The following is an 18908-nucleotide window of genomic DNA, read 5'->3' as shown; positions in this document are numbered from 1 at the left end:
CAGTTGGATTTATCCCAGGAGTTTAAGCCTGGCTTCATTTAAGGGATGGGAAATCAATATAATATGCAACATTAACAGATTAAAGAATAAAACCTGTATGATTCTCCCAATAAATGCAGAAAAGGCCTTAAGCATTCATTCATGGTTTTAGAAAAGCTTTTAATAAAATGGGAACAGAAGATAGTGTTATTTTTGTTTTGTTTTGTTTTTTGTGTTTTCTTTTAGACGGAGCCTTGCTCTGTTGCCCAGGCTGGAGTGCAGTGGCATGATTTTGGCTCACTGCAACCTCCGCCTCCCGGGTTCAGGCGATCTTTAACTTGATAAAATGCATTTACTAAAACAAATGTATTTTATAGTGAAGAATTGGAAACATTCTCTTTATGATTAGGAGCAAGCCTGTTGTCTTTCATTACTTTTCATTACTTTTTTTTTTTGGCTTTTCTTTGTTTACTTTGTTTATTTCTTTGTTTACTTTTACTTCTGTTTAACATTTTACTGAGTTACTAGCCACTGCCTAAGTCAAAAAGGTAGGGATTGGAAAAGAAGAAACTAAATAGTCATTATTAATGGATAATATGATAATCTACATAGAAAGCCAAAGAATGTTTACAAGCTATCAGGATTCATGAGAGTTTGATGGGTTTGCTGGATTTAAAATCAGTATACGAAAATCAGCTGTTTCTGTATACCCATCATGTTTTAAAATGTCATTTAAAAAAAGCATTATATAGTAGCATCAAAAATATAAAACAACGGACAAACATAAGACATACAACACATTCATAGAGAAAATTATAAAACTATTGCAAGTTTAGTTAAATTCAACATCAGTACAAAAATACTGGCAGATTTTCGTTTTGTTGTATTTTTTCCTGAAATTCATGTGGAAGAACAAAAGTCTATAAATAGGGAAGGCAATCCTAAAACACAAAGTTTTATTTAACTACTTTGGGTCTTGAGTTTTCTTATCTGTAAAAGAAATAATAATAGCACTTACCTTGTTGGGTTGCTATTGAAATTAAATATATAATGTAAAATATAACAGTGCTGCATAAGTGTTTCCTATTATTTTTATAACAAAAGATTTGTACTGAGGACATATATAGAATGCGTATGAATCAGTAAGAAAAAATAATAGAAAAATGGGCAAAGAAACTTAAATAGACACATTAAAAAAGAAAAATCTCCAGTGGTCAATAAACATATGAAAAGATGCACAAACTGATTAGGAATCAAGGAAATGCAAATTAAAGTCAAATTGATATACCTTTTCACCCCTGCCAGGTTGTAAAGTTTTAAGTCTGTCAATAACGTGCTGGAGAGAATGTGGAACAGTAGGAACGAAAGTATTGCTGTTGGGAATATAAATTAGTATAACTATTTTGGAAGATAGTTTGGCATTATCTAGTAAAGTTGAAAATGTACATAGTCAGTGATCCACAAGTTTCATTCTGGGCATATATCGAAGAACCAGGAGATACATACAAGAGTGCTCATAGCAGCCCTGCTTGTAATGGAAAAAAGCAGGAACCAATCTGAATATTTGTATAAATGTTGGTATATGCACATATAGGAGAGGAAAAACACTTTTCCTTCTACCGTTCTGAATTCTCATTTGGGCCTCTATAACAAAAGATAGATAAACAAGAGAAAAACAAACAAGTTTATTAACATGTATCAAGCATGCAACCAATAGGAGTACCAGAGATGAGTAACTCAAAAGTTTGGTTAGAACTTGAGTGTATATAGTATCTTGGCAAAGAAACAAATTTTTAAAGAAGCGATCAGACAAAAGAAAAGGAGTCTCTAGGGGCAGCAAACTGTGGGAAACTAATGGTAGATGAAGACTAGTTGGTAAAGTTTGTTATGCAGATTCCTCTGGCTAAGTGTCTAAAGTTGTCTCCTTTGATTAACTTTCATCCTTCCTCGTAAAGAGAAGAGGAGGGAGACCTTTGTGAATTTATTGTTTTTAGGAGTAGGAGTAGGGCAGACAGCTTTTCTTGTATCTGTTTTTTTCTAAATTTCCCTCAACTCAAAATAATTCTTATGCCAGAGTGACATACTTTGGTCTGCACATGCCAGAGCATAATATTCGCGGAGAAAAGTGAATGAAATACAGATGCTCAACAACTCTAAGAAATAGTGAGATGAAAACGTCACAGAAGAGTACATATAGTGTGATCCCATGTAGACATTCTGAAACATGTAAAACTAAACCTTAGGGAATCAAACATATGGTTAAGTTAAAGAAAAGCAAGAGATGATTTCAATTTAGGATTGTGATTTTTTTTTCTGGGAGACGAGAAGGTCTGTATTTGGAGAGGGCCTCACCAAAGGACTTGAAAGATAATAATAATGTTCTTGTTCTTAAACCTGGATTGGTATTGATTATATTGTGTTTCTTTATACCTCATCTAAACAGTCTAAGATATTATTTTATCTACCTAGTTATTAGTAAAAGCACTGTAAGAACTTAAAAAAAAAATGACCAGAGGAGTGAGAATAAAACCAAGATGATGTTTAGGGTACTGGTGATAGTCTTTTCTACCTGAATACATCTGAAGTATACAGAGTACTGCAGACAGTCATAGTGGTTCACTGTGGCAGTGATTGTCAACTGAAACACTATGTTCTGCAAAGAAATAATCAGAATTTGGGGAAGTTTGTGGGGTGGCAAATATAATTTTTTAAAACCTCAGAGATTATTTGGTTATACCTCTTCTCACTTCTTTCCCACTGTCTGGGGAATCACTTGCATAAAGTCACCATAGCCAAAGAAGGAGAAGGTTGCAAAAGAGAATTGATTTTAAACGTGTTATAGAATGGTCAAGGAGAAGAAGAGGTCATGAGGAATATGATCTAAGAAAGTGATCAGTAAATTTAGTGAAATTAAGCTTGGAGAGAGTAATTTCCATTTGGTGGAGGCAGCAAGTATAATTTGAGGTAAAAGAACATGGTCATTCTAGAGTTGGGGGAAAAGAAAAAAAAAAGGGAAAAGGTTAGTGGAGGAGGAGGAGGTAGAGAGGGGCTGCCTAAAAGGATATTTAATAGATGGAGGAAGGTCCCAGAAGAATCAGGAGGGGTTGGGGTTAGTATTTATGGGAACATTTTTAGGGTAGAGTTGTTTTATTTTTAGTAGCATGAAGGGGAGAGATTGTGACTAAAAGTGAGTGAGTGGAGGAGGTTGGGGGCCTATTTAGGTAAATATGTGATCAGTATTTAATGAGATTAAATCATTGTGGATTTTGAAATATTAGGGCATGGTTGAAGAAAGCATGAATTTATTGGGAACTCAATTGTTTTGTTACTATTCTCAAGCATTACTCAGCAACTTGGTGGCAGATAGAGTGAATGGTAGTGTTAAATTGGCATTGGGGATGGAGCTGACTGGTATAACAAGAAGTGTAAGGATTTCTAAGGAGCACATCATTGAAGTAATGACTGTGTGATTCAGGCCATTTAGAAAGTTAAGTATTACCAGATGGGAGATAATTTAGTTGGAGAATAGAAAAGAATTAAGGAATTAGAATACACATTAAAGGCAAGGATCAGGTGTGAATGTGGGAGGAGGAAGGTGTGACTTTTGTGGTCAGAATGAAAGAGGATTGAATCTAAAAGCTTAGATGTAGAACACTTTGAGTATACCAGATAATCAGTGGGCCCCATGTGATTTTAAAGGCAATGTGGTTTTGAGATGAGAGGTAGAAGATGACATAGTTGCATCAAATCAGAAACAGTATCCTGGAAGTATACCGTTATGTTGGATTAAACAATGTATTTGTAAATTTCTAGACTTGAAGCCAGGAAAACCTTCAGTTTGTGAAAGGCAGGAGATTTAATTGGTAATGAGAGAGGAGATGGTTTCAACATGGTGTTGTACAGGGACTGGGATTTTTCTGGGCACATACTGCTGCTTGGATCATATTTAGATGTAGTAGAAGAGTTTTGATAAGCTATGTTTTTGATGAAAGGGTGGGTTAAGTTAGTTGAGATGTGTACTTTAATAGATTTAAAGTGCAGGATGAATATGTGTTAACTGTCTTGGGAATTTATAAATACAGTATTTTGTTTAGCATATTAATTAGACTACATAGGCTGGGCATGGTGGCTCGTACCTGTAATCCCAGCACTTTGGGAAGCTGAGGCAGGTGGATCACCTGAGGTCAGGAGGTCAAGACCAGCCTGGTCAACATGGCAAAACCCCGTCTCTACTAAAAATACAAAAATTAGGTGGACATGGTAATGGGTGCCTGTAGTCCCATCTACTTGGGAGGCTAAGGCAGGAGAATCACTTGAACCCTAGTGGCGAGGGTTGCAGTGAGCCGAGATCTCACCATTGCATTCCAGCCTGGGTGACAGAGTAAGACCCTGTCTCAAAATAATAATAATTAGACTATATAATTTTCTTGAAATTGTGGTTTAGTAGTCATCAAGGGCCAGGAAAGATTTCATACACGAGTTATACACAGAAAGTGACTTACTATGACATTAATTATTTAACTTAACGTCTTCCTATTGTTAGTCCTATCATTACACTGTAGCCTTGAAAACTATTTCTGTTATTTTGAGAGAAGTAAGAGCTGAAGTTTTCTGTGAAGGAGTGTACTGAAAAAAACTTTAAAAACTTGGAACTCTCAACTGCCAGGAATTTTAAGAGCAGCTATCACAGAATGCCAACTTGGAAGAGCTAACATTTGTTAACCCCAGAAAGCTGTTGTGAACTCCATTGCCAGTCAAGTGGCTTTTAAACCCAAGGTTTACTGGAGCTGAGTCTTATAAGACTGAGAAGCTGAAGTAAATAAAATTGAGATAGGAGTCAGTAAGGAACAAGCAGTTAGTGTTGCCTAGATAGGTAAGGGAGTAGATAGAAGTGATGAGGAAAGAAAAGCAATAGGAGCTGGGAATCAGAGGAGAAAAAACTCTGCAGTATTGTTTTCTACACAAGCATAGTAGAAGAGCACCATAGTACTGCGAACCGCAAATATCTGAGACAGGTCTCAGTTAATTTACAAAGTTTATTTTGCCAAGGTTGAGAACATGCACCCATGACACAGCCTCAGGAGGTCCTGATGACATGTGCCCAAGGTGTTCAGAGCAATTTGGTTTTATACATTTTAGGGATACATGAGACGTCAGTCAGCATATGTAAAATGAACATTGGTTCGGTCCAGCTGGAAGCAAAGGTGAGGCAACCTGAAGCAGGGAGGAGACTTCCAGGTCATAAGTAGATAAGAGACCAATGGTTGCATTCTTTTGAGTTTCTGATTAGCCTCTCCAAAAGAGGCAAGCAGATACGCATTTATCTCAGCAGAGGGGTGACTTTGAATAAAATGGAAGGCAGGTTTGCCCTAAGCAATTCCCAGCTTGACTTTTCCCTTTAGCTTAGTGATTTGGGGTCTCCAAGATTTATTTTCCTTTCATATTTCCTCCCTTTTTAAAAATCTTTTGGAGAAAGCATATTTAGAAGAAAATGAGTCTCTGGTCTCAAGTTTCGTCTGATCTCTCATGGCTAGGATGGTTTATTCCTTGACGGATAGGTCCTGAGTTATTAGGAAAGCTCAATTTTAGCTGGTTGTGAAGTCTCATGTCCTGTGAAGAGAAAACAGGGAGGAAGGGAGAAAAACAACAAAAAACAAAAAACAAATCCTGGAAAATTTATATAGGCCACATTACCTGAAGTCCATATGTCAGTAGGCAGGTATTAAAGTGGCTTATGTATGTAACTAAGTTGCTGTTCTTTTCTTCTGAAGTTTAAGTGTCTAGCTTCAGTTCTTAGGGCATTAAGAAAGCACAGCTTAGTTTTCAGTGACTCCAAATTAGGAAAAATGGGGGGAAAAAGAAGGGAAAGAAATTGAAAACATTATTTTGAAGACTTGTAGCCAAGAAAAGTTTGAATTCTGTCTAAACTATAGAAAATAATAAAAATTGAAAAATATTAGGCAGGACTAGAATCTAACAACAGGTATACTATAGTTTTTGAAACATAATTTCTCTGTCTCCAGTTTCTCATTTTCACTAAAGACAAATTATGGTAGGACTGGTTTGCTTTCTTCTAATTGGCCAGATTGTTTGTATATAGTGCAGCAAGAATAATTATTTTGTTACATAGGCTTTTTTTTTTTTTTTTCGTGACATAGTCTTGCTCTGTCACCCAGGCTGGAGTGCGGTGGCGGGATCTCGGGGGTGATCTGCCTGCCCTGGCCTCCCAAAGTGCTGGGATTACAGGCCTGAGCCACTGCACCCTGCCTACATAGGCTTTTAAATTGGCTTTGATGGAACTTTGTTCCATAGAAATAATCTCAGGTAAGACTTTTTTAAAGCCAAGCCCAGCCATGGATTTGTACCATCAAATACCTGTGAATTGGGTGAATTCCTCTCCTCTTGATTCCAAGATAAACTTGGGGCTCCTGGGCCTGTCAGAAAGTGACATTCTTTACTTAACAACAGGTCAGAAACCCTGTACAGGGACTGTGTAGATAAGGTGTGAAGCCATTTTTCCCAAGGGGCTTTCATTGGCTCTGTAAGTCAAGTTTGATTCCTTAAAGGAAAGCACACCATTCCAGTCAAAGCGTTGGTAAAATAACTAGTTTCTCCAATTGTGTCCTGTTACAAATGAAAACAGATTCTTATTGCACTTATGCAAATAACTGTATTGCCATAAGTTAAGAATACTCACAAATAGTTTCCAAATTCTAGAGAAATCAAGTAGAGAGAAACAAATATGCTCCAAATTTTGTTCATAGGAGTCTACTGAATTGTTAGAAGCTGTCAATAGTGCAAAAGAAAAGTTTCTTTGAAAAAAACAAAACAAAGGATCAGCAACATTTTAAGCAAAAAGTCAAAAATATAACTTCAGTCTTCTATTAATTCAGTCCATGCAGTTAATTCCTGTTCTGTTTGATATTCATGGATGTTCCAGCTCTCTGTGAGTCCTGAAAGTTTTTCTTCTATTTTGATGTCACAATCTCCAATCAGAAACATGCATTCAAGAGCACCTGTTAGAGTTTTATAGCTGATTATAAAACCACCTTCTAAAGAGGACCAAAAGAAGGTAACAATTGTCCATGGATGACAAAAGTTTTAGGGTAGCCATAGTCAAAGACACAGTTGACAAGGGAATTTATTACCTCTGTGGCACACAATAATTATAATAATTATTGATAATGTACATTAAGTCATATCAGAATTATAGGAGTTTCTCATAATTTTAGGACACATACTAATAACATCTCTACAAATACAGACCAAGAAAACCAAACACCATTTCTTATTTGACAATGTTTCCTGTGTAATTTTTTTTACTAAATAAGCCAAATTATGTCATTTTTTGAACTTTATAGGGAACCTAATGTCTTAAAGAATTAATTAGGTCAAAAAAAGACATAATTTATCATTTGATTTTGGAAAGTTTGTCAAATATCAAAGGTTTAAAAAACTTCATACTACAGGTCATTGTAAAATAAGTCATTCATTTCACCAAAGTGATAACTCAGAAAAAGGTGAAAACCTTCATTCTTTGAGAGAGGAGACTTAATTCTCCAAATGATAAGGCCTAATAAAAACAGCATGAAGCCAATTCAATTTATTTTTAAAAGTTTATAAACAGTCTCCAAAATTTTAATCTTGACCATAAGATATAACTTCCTTAAGCCTTTCACAGCATTTATAACCTTTATTAAGGAGTCAGTTAATGCTTCAACAAAACCTTGTTAATCTGACACAGGGGCCCATATGTTGGTTTTGCATTAGTGTGCCTTTGATATGAATGATTAATTTATAGAGAAGCTGAACTTATTTTCTCTCTCAAAATTGGGCCTTCCAATTTCACATGCCCACCTCTTCTATGATAGTCCCTGGGCCTTGAGGAGTTGAATAGCTTTAATTTCTGGCCTTGTGTTTTAGAAACACAGTTTATTTTGATTGGCATTTTCTACAGAGCCTGAAGATGAGGCTTTAATTGCTGTCAGTGTTTATGATTTAGTAGGACTTGGTGTCCTTTTTAGACCCAGAAGTCAAAGCCTTGTAACTCAATGGCACAGGTACTTTGAACATATAGAAAGATACATGAATGTTAATAACCTTAATTAAAATTTTTTTTTTAATTTCAGCTTTTTTCCCCAAGCAAACCAAACTGAATCATAATGGCATAGAATTGTTTCAATAAACCATAAAATCTGTTAGACCAGTTACTAAAAGGCAACAGAAAAGACCTGCACTGCCAGAATATTATGTTGGAAGAAAACATTTCCTTTGGATATTCATGAAAACATTGTTAGCATCAGGCCATAACAAACAGAACTCGAGGAAAAAAACTTATATGAGCTGGAAATGAGTTGAAAGAGAGTGTTACAATTTCACACCCTTTAAAAGGAGAGAGAAAACTAAAAACAGTGAGATGCAATAAAAGTTGAAGTTTGGGTTAGAAAAAAATTAAAATCTCTTATAATTTATTAAACGTGAATCAATAACTTAAGAAAAGTCATTGTTTTAACCAGTGATTTAGTGTGTGTGTATATATATATAGACATAATTTTTTTTACATCAAGTCCAATCATCTCTAGAAAGACCATTTTAATTTCCCTTTAATTATATAAAAGTTTCTTTGTTCTTTTTTTTTTTAAATCCTCTTATTGTGTCTTAGACCGTTCATGACATGCTTGGACTCTGTGGTTTGTCCTGACCATCCTCTTTCTTAAGCAGTCATTTTATTGTAGGACTAAATTTACCATATAAGAGTCTTTCTCATTATTTCTTTTCAAGCTTTCTTACCAAAACAACCCTCTTTATTTTTACAACTTTCTTTACATGTCTCTTACTTCCTGGTTCCTTTTACCTTCTTTTATACATGACCTAAATAAGCATTGAATTAGACAAAAATTGTTCACCTTTTTAAAAAGGACACACTTTTTAAAAAAAAAAATTTTTTTTCTACAATATATTTTATTGAAATATTTATTATTTTAGTATAACTTTAGATTCTAAATTATGATGAGTTTGTCTACAATTATCCCATTGCATTTACCTAATTATTTTAATTGTTTACCTAGACTATTTATGAAAACTGTAATGGTCATCATTTAAAGTTACAGAACCACCATTGCAAAATCATAACTGAGACAGTGAAAAAGATCTGACCTAACTCACCCCATCTTGCTTCTAACCTCCAAGCTGTCCTCATTCATTCCTGGGCATAGGCTGAACTAACTTCGGGAGGAACTTGGTTTATAGTTTAGCTTTGAAACAAAGGCAATAACAGCCTTTTCCCAAAACAAACCTTACTGCCTATGGTCTAGACTGCCTAAAGCCACAAGATTAGAAGTTATGATAATCTTACTAACTTCAAGATGTAGCTATTTTCATTAAACCAATATCAATGTCTTATTTATTAACAATTACGCAAGCAAAGATCATTCTGTTTGGGGCTGGATTTATGGTTTTTAATCCCTATGCCAAATTTTGACACCTTAATAGTATTTTGCAGGGATAAGTATGAAATTGCTTGATTAATAAATGCAAACAAAAATATATTTTGGCAATTCTTAAGATATTTCTAATATTATTTTACCAGTAATTTTAAAGCTAGCTTATTTATTAAAGATTTTATTAAATTATGTAAACTTGAAAAAGCATTTGACGAGTCTTCTCTTTTTTCGTGATGAAGTATTTGATTCAAGCACTTTTATTTTCTTAAGCCAATTAGTTAGAGCTCTTTTATATATTTTCAGTAGTGAAACATTGTGTACACAACACATAAATACATAGACATATTAGGCATGCTGATAGAAGTACATATTATAGATTCATAAAAATTTTATTTTCCTACCATAGACTTCAAATTCTTAATAACCTTTTTCACTACCCTAGGCAGTTGTCAGCTAAATAGCCTTTAATTTGCATGTTAAAGGAAACAACTCAGGTGAAAATCAGATAGCAAAATTTACACCATAAAGTATGGAAAGAAAACGTCTAGTGTGCTAAGAGGGAAATTAAAATGGATTTAATTGCCAATTAAACATAAAGCTATGGAAATTTTAAAGGCATTTTAAATACACACACACACACACACACACACACACACACACACACATCCTATAGCTTTTACTTTGGAACTTTAGCCATGAGATAAATACAAATTCACTGGCTTGCAAAAAAAAAAAAAACAAAAAACCTGTTAGATCCAAACAGTGGTTTTTATCTTAGTAGAAAAATAACAGCAGATTCAAAGCAGCCAGAAATGAAAGACACAGAAAGAGAACGTAGCAACTCTGTAGTTTGTAGGTCGACCTTAGGGTTCTTTTTCTTTAATGTAAATGTGCACAAAGACCATGTTACTTCCGTTTTACATAAACTCTGGCAAGTAGTGGTGCCATAAAACCTACGGAGTGCTTGAAAGGGGATCATTCTCCTCATTCTTAGAACGTTTCCCACTTTTTCTTAAAAGGAGGAACTGAGCTGTGGCCTAGGGTTTTTATGTGTGGATGGATGTGTGCTGCTTGTGGGCAGGACTCCACAGTGTGTCACCACTGAGTTGTTTCCGCCCTCTTACATGTCTTGGTTTCTCTCTCCAGAGGTCCATGACCTCTGAGAGGGCTCAAAACATGGGATGATCAGGACTTATGTGTGTTTCCTGGACAAGCCTTTTTAAAAATTAATTTTTGTTGGGGATTTTCTTGTAAGGCCACTGCACGTCGAGGGAGGTTAACCCCCTGTACACTCCCATTAGGCCCCCGGTCACCCAGGGGCACCTTTTGGCTGGGGGGAGCAAAACACCCTTTCTCTTTGGAGCTGAGAAAACTCAATCTGTCATTTACCTGCAAAAACAACAGTTCAGTTCCTCACACAAATGTGCGCAGAAAAGCCAAACAGATTAATTTTGGTAGAAAAGGCAATAGAGAAGACCCTTTAGAATGCATCTCTGAAGTAGAATCAGGATCCTTAACAACTTCGTAGGAGAAAAAACAGCCAAGACCACTTCCTGTAAACTGTGCTCAGCCACCCCTAACTTGTAGCTCTCATTCACCATTACACACACCAAGGTCAAATCCTCTCGTGGTACAAGATAATCTCTGGTACCCCCAAGCCAAAGAAGTCAGGTCATGGAATAATATGGAAACAGAGGTTTAGACTTAAGAAGAATCTGCCCATGACTCTTGAAACTCCACAAGGAAAACAGAACACTCTAAAAGGGGTGAGTGGTGTCTTTGTTCTGAATTCTTTTAATGGGTTCAAGTCATTAGAAAACTTCTCTAGATTTTTTGGTACTACAGATGGCAAAGGGGGAAGGAGGTATAGGGTGGAAGAAAAGTAAATGAAAGAACATTTGTTTTTTTAAGACAGTAAGCAAACACAGAAACCAAGCGCATGGATTTTTGTTTTTGTTTTTTTTTCTTTCCTCTTTTGCAGCTGCGAGGAATTTTAGCCATATTAGAGAGGTTTTGTTACCCATAATTTGGAATTCTCAGATTTGACCAAGTCAAGTAGAGTTTGTCAAATCTGATGGGAGAAAGACCAGAACAAACAAACAACAAAAAACCCAACAATATGATCACTGACTGCGCTAATGGTAAGGAGAAATTAAGACCAGCTAGTTGTTAAACTTTAGCCAAGACAAAACCCCAATTCAGCTACTTACCCAGGGATAGGTCTCAGGCTGAAGACTGCTCTCTACATCCTAGAAGCAGGAAAAAAGTCAAACTCATCTTCCCTGCTAGGAGTGAGCCCAAACTCTGTAAAGGAGTTACCTTCTGTCCATCGCTATGTAAGCAGGAAATCTTGCTTTCCTTGTTGGAAGCAAGTGAAACTCCAAAAAAAGGGAGTTGTATTGCAAAATAAACTTTAGGTCTCCACCAAATTTTGGGAGATCAGGTGTTATCTGGAGGGGATACTCACAGACATCAGCAAATAGTACTATCGGTTTGAGCCGTAAAGTTAGCTCATGCTGGTGTCAAGCTCCGATAGGATATTTGTCAAAGATCAGGGGCACCTCCACTCAGAATCCCTTCATGGTCACCAAAATGTGAACCCCACATATCTGAGACAGGTCTCAGTTAATTTAGAAAGTTTATTTTGCCAAGGTTGAGTACACGGGCCCATGACACAGCCGCAGGAGGTCCTGAGACATGTGCCCAAAGTGGTCAGAGAACAGTTTGGTTTTATACATTTTAGGGAGACACGAAACATCAGTCAACATATGTAAGATGAACATTGGGTTCTGTCCGGAACTGGAAACAAAGGCAGGACAACTTGAAGCAGGGAGGGGGCTTCCAGGTCATAGGTAGATAAGAGGCAAATGATTGCATTCTTTTGAATTTCTTACTAGCTTCTCTAACGGAGGCAGTAAGATATACATTTATCCCAGTGAGCCAGAGGGGTGACTTTGAATAGAATGGGAGGCAGGTTTGCCCTAAGCAGTTCCCAGCTTCACTTTTCCCTTTAGCTTAGTGATTTGGGGCCCCCAAGATTTATTTTCCTTTTACAGTACAAAGCCATCTTACCCAAGAACTTTCAGAATACATAATGGTAAAATGAGAGGAAAGAGGTATAAGTACACTAACCCTAAAAGAGGATCACTGTTTCCACATGTGTAGAAGATGTTTTTCCAGAATTTTAATGTAAGTTTGTAATAAATGATTATATCTATTATATAAAGATACTTACATACTCAGAATCCTTGTTAGTTCCCTTTTAAATGCATTTTTAAAAAGCTTTATATCAGTGATTCGTCTGCATACACTTAAATTGGAACACTTCAGCTGTGACCTTGGTAAAAAGATCAGAGGTTGTCCTTGTTTCTAACTTAAGTTTAATTCGTTCATCTCTGATTTTTCACTCTTGTTAATGACATGTCCAACTTTCTAAACTGATTCTTCCAAAAGGACAATTTTATGAATCTTTAGAACCTGAATGAAATGAGTGTTAACTCATAAGTATTTTCTTTGCGCTGCTTGTACCCATTTCTGCCTTCCCTACTCCAGGCAAAAATATTAGTTTAATATTTCCTATTCCACTTCTTAATCTTTTTGAAAAAATAATACTTTACATGGAGAAAAAAATGAAATAGCATGAAAGGGTAAAAAATAGTGTGAAAGGGTAGAAAATCATTTGGAACAGTCAAAAAAATATGGGTATACAGTAAAAAGTAAGTTTTCCTCCTTCTTTTGGCCCCCACACACTCCCCATCCAACTCATTTTCCCTCCACAGAAACAACAACCACTTGGAGAGACCTACTTTAAAAAAAAAAAAAAACAAGCAAACCATGGTGATCAGAAAATATAACTTTCATTAAGCTGTAAACAAGAAAGTATGCATAAACATAAGCCATTTTTACAGTAGTCCAATCATAATTTTGTTTTTCTGCTTATCTAGTGGCTCACTTAAAAGTGTCAAAACTAGGCAATTGTATAACTTCTTCCTGGGACACAGTTTGTTTGGTGGCAGTTTTGGTGTGTTTTTTGGTGTGTTCCATTTATTTGCCAGCCATGTTCTGCTCTCCCAAATGAAGAATATTAGTGTTTCAGCAAAATATGGGATTCAAAATTAGACAAATCAGTATTTGAGCTCTGTTAATGTCACTTCCTAGCTGTATAATCCTGACATTTCTTTTAATTTCTCTGACCTGTAAATTTCTCATCTAAATAATAAGGATAATAATAGTTACTTCTCAGGTTAATTTTAAGGGTTGATTGTAAATTACCTAGCACAGTGCTAGATATGGTAGGTGCTCAATAAAACCATTAGTTCCTTTTCCCTTTTCTTTTAATGATATATTGTGAATACAATCTGAAGAGATTGTTAAAGTGGGACTGCTGTTGCAGGAAAGAGATCTTAGGTAAACTTGAAAAGATAAAATTTTCTGTCTCTGTGTAAACTAAACATTATTCATTTGTCATTTTTTATTTAGGAAGTTCCAGATAGAAATAAAGGCTATTCTTTAAATCAAGAGGCAATTTTAAAAGCTTTAGTTAGGCATAGAGTAAAATTTTCAGGGCAACTAGCTAATAGGGAATAAAACAGGGTTTCTCATATCAGGCATTGTTGACATTTTGGGCCAATAATTATTTGGGATGGGGAAAGGGAGGCTGTCCTGTGCCTTGTAGAATGTTCAGTGGCATCTCTACCTCTACTGACTAGATGCTGGTATCACCCTACCCCCAAGTGTGACAACCAGAAGTATTTCCAGCCTTTGCCAAATGTCCCCTGGGAAAACCACTGTCTTCGAGCGTTGCTTAAAAAGAACACATGTGGGAGGGTTTCACATTTACTGTAGCATAATGAAAATGAAGAGTAAATGTTATTCAGATGCTAAAATAGGATACCTTTTTTAACTGACATGTAAACGACTTATGGCAGTAAAAGAGAAGGTATTTACAAGTGACAAAGGAATCTACAAAAGATTATCTATTGATTCAGTGACTTTACAGGGGCAAGATAAACAGGAGATGTATCCTGTTTGATTATGTGATGTGGTTCATAGCACTTTTTAAAAATTCTTATGAGACAAGATTTGTCTCTTGTCCAGGCTGGAATGCAGTGGCATGATTATGGCTCACTGCAGTCTTGATCTCCCAGGCTCAAGTAATCCTCCTCCCTCAGCCTCCAGAGTAGCTAGGACTACAGGCGTGTACTACCACATACAGCTAAGTTTTGATTTTTTGTAGAGATAGCGTCTGTGTTGCCCAGGCTGGTCTCGAACTCCTGGGTTCAAGCAATCCTCCCAACTCAGCCTTCCAAAGTGCTGGGAGCCCCCATTCCTGGCCCCCATAGTACTTTTTTTTTTTAAAGCTATTAAACACATTTATCCTAACCTCCTAGCTATTCTATAACTAAAATGCTGTGTGATGTGAATTTCCTTTTAGAGCAGTCATAACCCTGGATAGACAGCAAGATTCTATATAATCAAAAGCATTTTAGGAAAATGTAATAACCAAAACTTAGGTAAACATGATTTACCAGAGTCCCTTCATTTCTAAAATGTTCACTTAATTGAAATTTGAATTTGTTATGTATAGATTTTTAAAGACTCTTTCATGGTTATAAACTCCAGTCTTAAAATGGAAGAAATCAGGGCAAATATGTGTGGTAGTCAAGTATGGACTCTAGTGTTGGACTCCTTGAATTCATATCTTGTTTCTTCTCTTGGCTAACTTTTAACCAAAGGCAAATTACTTAATCATGCTAAACTTCAGTTTCTTTTTCTGTGATTGGGAAAATATTATGACTATCTCATAGTATTGGCTCTTAGGATTCAATAAGTTAATCCTTTTACTGTATTTTGGCATAATATTTGGCACACTCAGTAAATGTTTTTCATTATCTTTATTTTAATTGAAAGCTTTGTTGTATTGCTAGAACTCATAGGTTTAATGCTGGTTGTGCCCTGCTTTGAGAGTATACACATATATACTTCTAATTTAGAGTTATTTTTATTATAACTCTGGTTGCCTAGTCCCAAGAATTGTCTTCTACCTAAAAGGGACAGCATAACAGAGCAATTTAAAATGGGATATGTGTGGCCATCTATTGTAGATACCTGGATTAATTTGAAGGAAGTTGGACATCTGTTTCAGATACTCAGTTTAAAGAAACTTCAGTTATACATTTCTTGCCCTCCTTAACTCCTCTGTCTTTCCTCTTGAGATTTCACCTTTGCCAGTCATGATAGTCCTGTTAGGAATGAGAAACTAAGCTGTATCCTAGAGTCTCATTGAAACAATGGGAGCCCCTCTTGGAAGTGTAAGATCTCTTCAGTCACATACCCTATTTTCTCACTTCCTGAAAGGTGGTTAAATTTCCCTGATTTCAGTGGATTAGAGCCTCAAATCGTTACCTGAGGGCTCACAATGGAGAAGGCTAAGATCAAGGGGCCTAGAATATCCTTGGAAATTTCTTGTATATCTATTCATTGCTCTTTAGACTTCACATATATCTATTTCGAAGTGCCAGTATCTAAATATCAAATCAAAGCAGGTTGCTTGTTCTTTTCGTTCTAGGCAGAAAAACTAATGAAGCAAATTGGAGTGAAAAATGTGAAGCTCTCAGAATATGAAATGAGTATTGCTGCTCATCTTGTAGACCCTCTTAATATGCATGTATGTATCTTTAATCTTATTTAAGATTTTTTTAGAGGTGGGGGTGGGTTCTAGCATTTTGTGTCAGGGGTCTTAAAGATCACGGCCGGGTTCTTTGATTCTCTAGGCTGAATCATAAGACTCGGCATATAGTTGTATTCCTGTATATGATTTATTACACTGAAAAGATACAAAGCAAAATCAGCAAAGGGAAGGGGGCATGGGATGAAGTCTGAAGGAAGCCAGGCACAAGATTCCAAGTGGAGTCACACAGTGCTTAATTAGTGCATCAAGTTCTGACAACACATGTGCAGTGTTGTCACCAGGAAAGCTCACGGGAGACTCAGTCCCCAACATATTTATTGGGGGCTGGTTATATAGCTTTCCTCTTCCCTTAAATGTACCAAAATTCTAGACTCCCAGAAGGAAAATGGATGTTTCACCATAAACCATATTGTTTGCACAAACAGTTTAGGCACAGTGAGCTGTTCTTGTCAAGAAATTGTGGCACTCTTCTGAAATCTAAGTTCCCACATGCCAGCCAAGGGCCAATCTTGCAAATATGCCTTTCTAAGGACAACAGTCTCAGGCCTACTTTGTTAACTCTTTTCTGTACACGTTTGTTTAGTAAAACTTTTATGTATTTGCCTTTGTGGTGTATAAAGCGTACTGCTTTAAGTCATGTGGATTTTTGTTTTATAGAGTTTAAACCTAAATTTTCATAATATGGTATGATAACACAGGATACTAAATCCCAGGTTTTCCATTAATGGCCTTGGCAAATGATTTCCTCTTTGAGTCTCAGTTCCCTCATGTATAATCTAGAGATAATAATACCTGCTTTACCTACTTCATAAGGATTATTTTGAGGATGAGATTGATGTAATGTATAAGATCCTATATCAATATTTTGTAACAATAAGTATACATTTATAAATTCTATAAATAGAAAATATTTGCCTAATACATTAATGTTATATTGCTATAAATAAGTAGAATGAAATAGTCCCATCTCCATATCTAGAAAATGAAAGTCTGCAATGTCTTAATATCTGTGTATACAGAGACATACACACACCCTAGAATTAAGCCTGCATTTGAATTTGGTTTATAGATTTACAATGGTACCTTCTTGGAACCCTGCCTATATTAATTTCTGAATAAATCTGTACTAACAGACTTAGTTTTTTGTTGCTGTTACAATGAAAGTTATTTTTTTTTTCAGATCTGGCTGCTGGTTTGCACCTTCCCTTTTTATCATTTTTTTTTACATTTTGAAGGAAATGAATCTATTGTAAAGTATTGCTTCTGATTGGCCCCAACTCCAGCTCCTTTCAGGACAAGTGCCAGTCCTTTCAGGACAAGTTGAATCAGGTTTTTCTTGTCTATTTTGAAAATATGTATGCCCTGTTTTTATTTATAAAGATACTTCCTTAAGTTTTAACATAGATGTAATTTTTTTTTTTTTTTTTTTTTTGAGACAGAGTCTCACTCTGTCACCTAGGATGGAGTGCAGTGGCATGATCTTGGCTCACTGTAACCTCCGCCTCCCAGGTTCTGGCAATTCTCCTGCCTCAGCCTCCCAAGTAGCTGGGACTACAGGCACACACCACTACACCTGGTTAATTTTTTTTTTTTTTTTGTAATTTTAGTAGAGACGGAGTTTCACCATGTTGGCCAGGCTGGTCCTGAACTCCTGACCTCAAGTGATCCGCTCACCTTGGCCTCCCAAAGCGCTGGATTACAGGCATGAGCGACCACGCCTGGTCCATAGGTTTACTTTTGATGGATAAAATTCAGAAGCTATGTTTTGTAAGACCTTATTTCTAAAATTAATTTCTGTGATGCTTGACAACATCCTGTATAAAATAGGTACATTCCTGATGAGCTCTTTCCCATCAGCCAGTGCTAAATTATGTCTCAGCTGGTTCTCAGTATTCTTGCGGCAGAGTATTTCCTCCTTACAAGTGGAATGAATTTAGCTTATTAGACCCTTGCAGATTTTTGAGTACCTGACTTACAGATTTTTAATAGTAGATAGTTGACTATTAAATTCCTTTTTCCAGTTTCATAGCAGTTTATTTCATTACTGCTTGGAAAAGTCTTTACTTATGTTAATATATGATTTTAACTTAGTTATGTATAATCATCAGATTAACATTTGTAATTTTGGGAGCGTTCTTTTTACTTTAGTGAGTGTACATTTGTAGTAAAATTCATGTTGACCTTAACTTTTGCCAGGTTACTTGGAGTGATATAGCAGGTTTAGATGATGTCATTACGGATCTGAAAGACACAGTCATCTTACCTATCAAAAAGAAACATTTGTTTGAGAATTCCAGGCTTCTGCAGCCTCCAAAAGGTATGGTAAAGGTATATATTCACCTAAAGCATTAAAATCCTAGAAAACATTGAAACTTTCTGCCATTGTAGAACTAGTTTTTGTGAAATCAGATTCTCAAGAGGATGCTGAGATCTAGGTGAACAGTTTCTTAAAATAATTGCTCATTCTTCAGCTTCTGAAATTGAGATAAACTTTTTCCCTGTATTTACATGTTAAAATACTTGTTAAAATAATCTCCTTCAATTTCTTTTCTCTTACTTCCAAGTAAATTAAAATTTGGAAAATCAAGATTAAAGAAAGATTCAAAGTCATAATACAAGTTTTTTGTTTTGTTTTGTTTTGTTTTCAAGCCAAGACATTTTTTTCTTGTTTCACAGCTCCAACGATCTTATTTTTAGAATGTAATGATTCTTTTTCAGGAAATATTTATCTGCAGATGAACTAGAAATTAAATATTTAACTTTGATGGAGATGTTTGCTTATTCAAAATCACTTT

At 35.8% G+C, this 18908-nt stretch overlaps 1 protein-coding gene across 15 annotated transcripts in view; it reads left to right on the top strand.

Moving 5' to 3' along the window:
- ATAD1 (ATPase family AAA domain containing 1) overlaps positions 1–18908 on the top strand; it is an 88149-nt gene that overhangs the window by 32614 nt on the left and 36627 nt on the right. For 14 of the 15 annotated variants that reach the window (XM_063780852.1, XM_054659758.2, XM_016918815.4 and 11 more), the window contains 2 exons: positions 15991–16089; positions 18310–18430. In XM_063780852.1, coding sequence (XP_063636922.1) covers positions 15991–16089; positions 18310–18430 — 220 coding nt within the window. Of the gene's footprint in view, positions 1–11036; positions 11189–11403; positions 11564–15990; positions 16090–18309; positions 18431–18908 lie in introns of those variants that run through there. The other variant, XM_016918816.4, reaches the window with a different exon arrangement.

The sequence above is a fragment of the Pan troglodytes genome, chromosome 8 (assembly GCF_028858775.2).
Source record: "Pan troglodytes isolate AG18354 chromosome 8, NHGRI_mPanTro3-v2.0_pri, whole genome shotgun sequence".
Classification (NCBI taxonomy): domain Eukaryota; kingdom Metazoa; phylum Chordata; class Mammalia; order Primates; family Hominidae; genus Pan; species Pan troglodytes.
The sequence above is the reverse complement of the archived record's forward strand: the minus strand, read 5'-3'. Positions and strand labels throughout refer to the sequence as shown.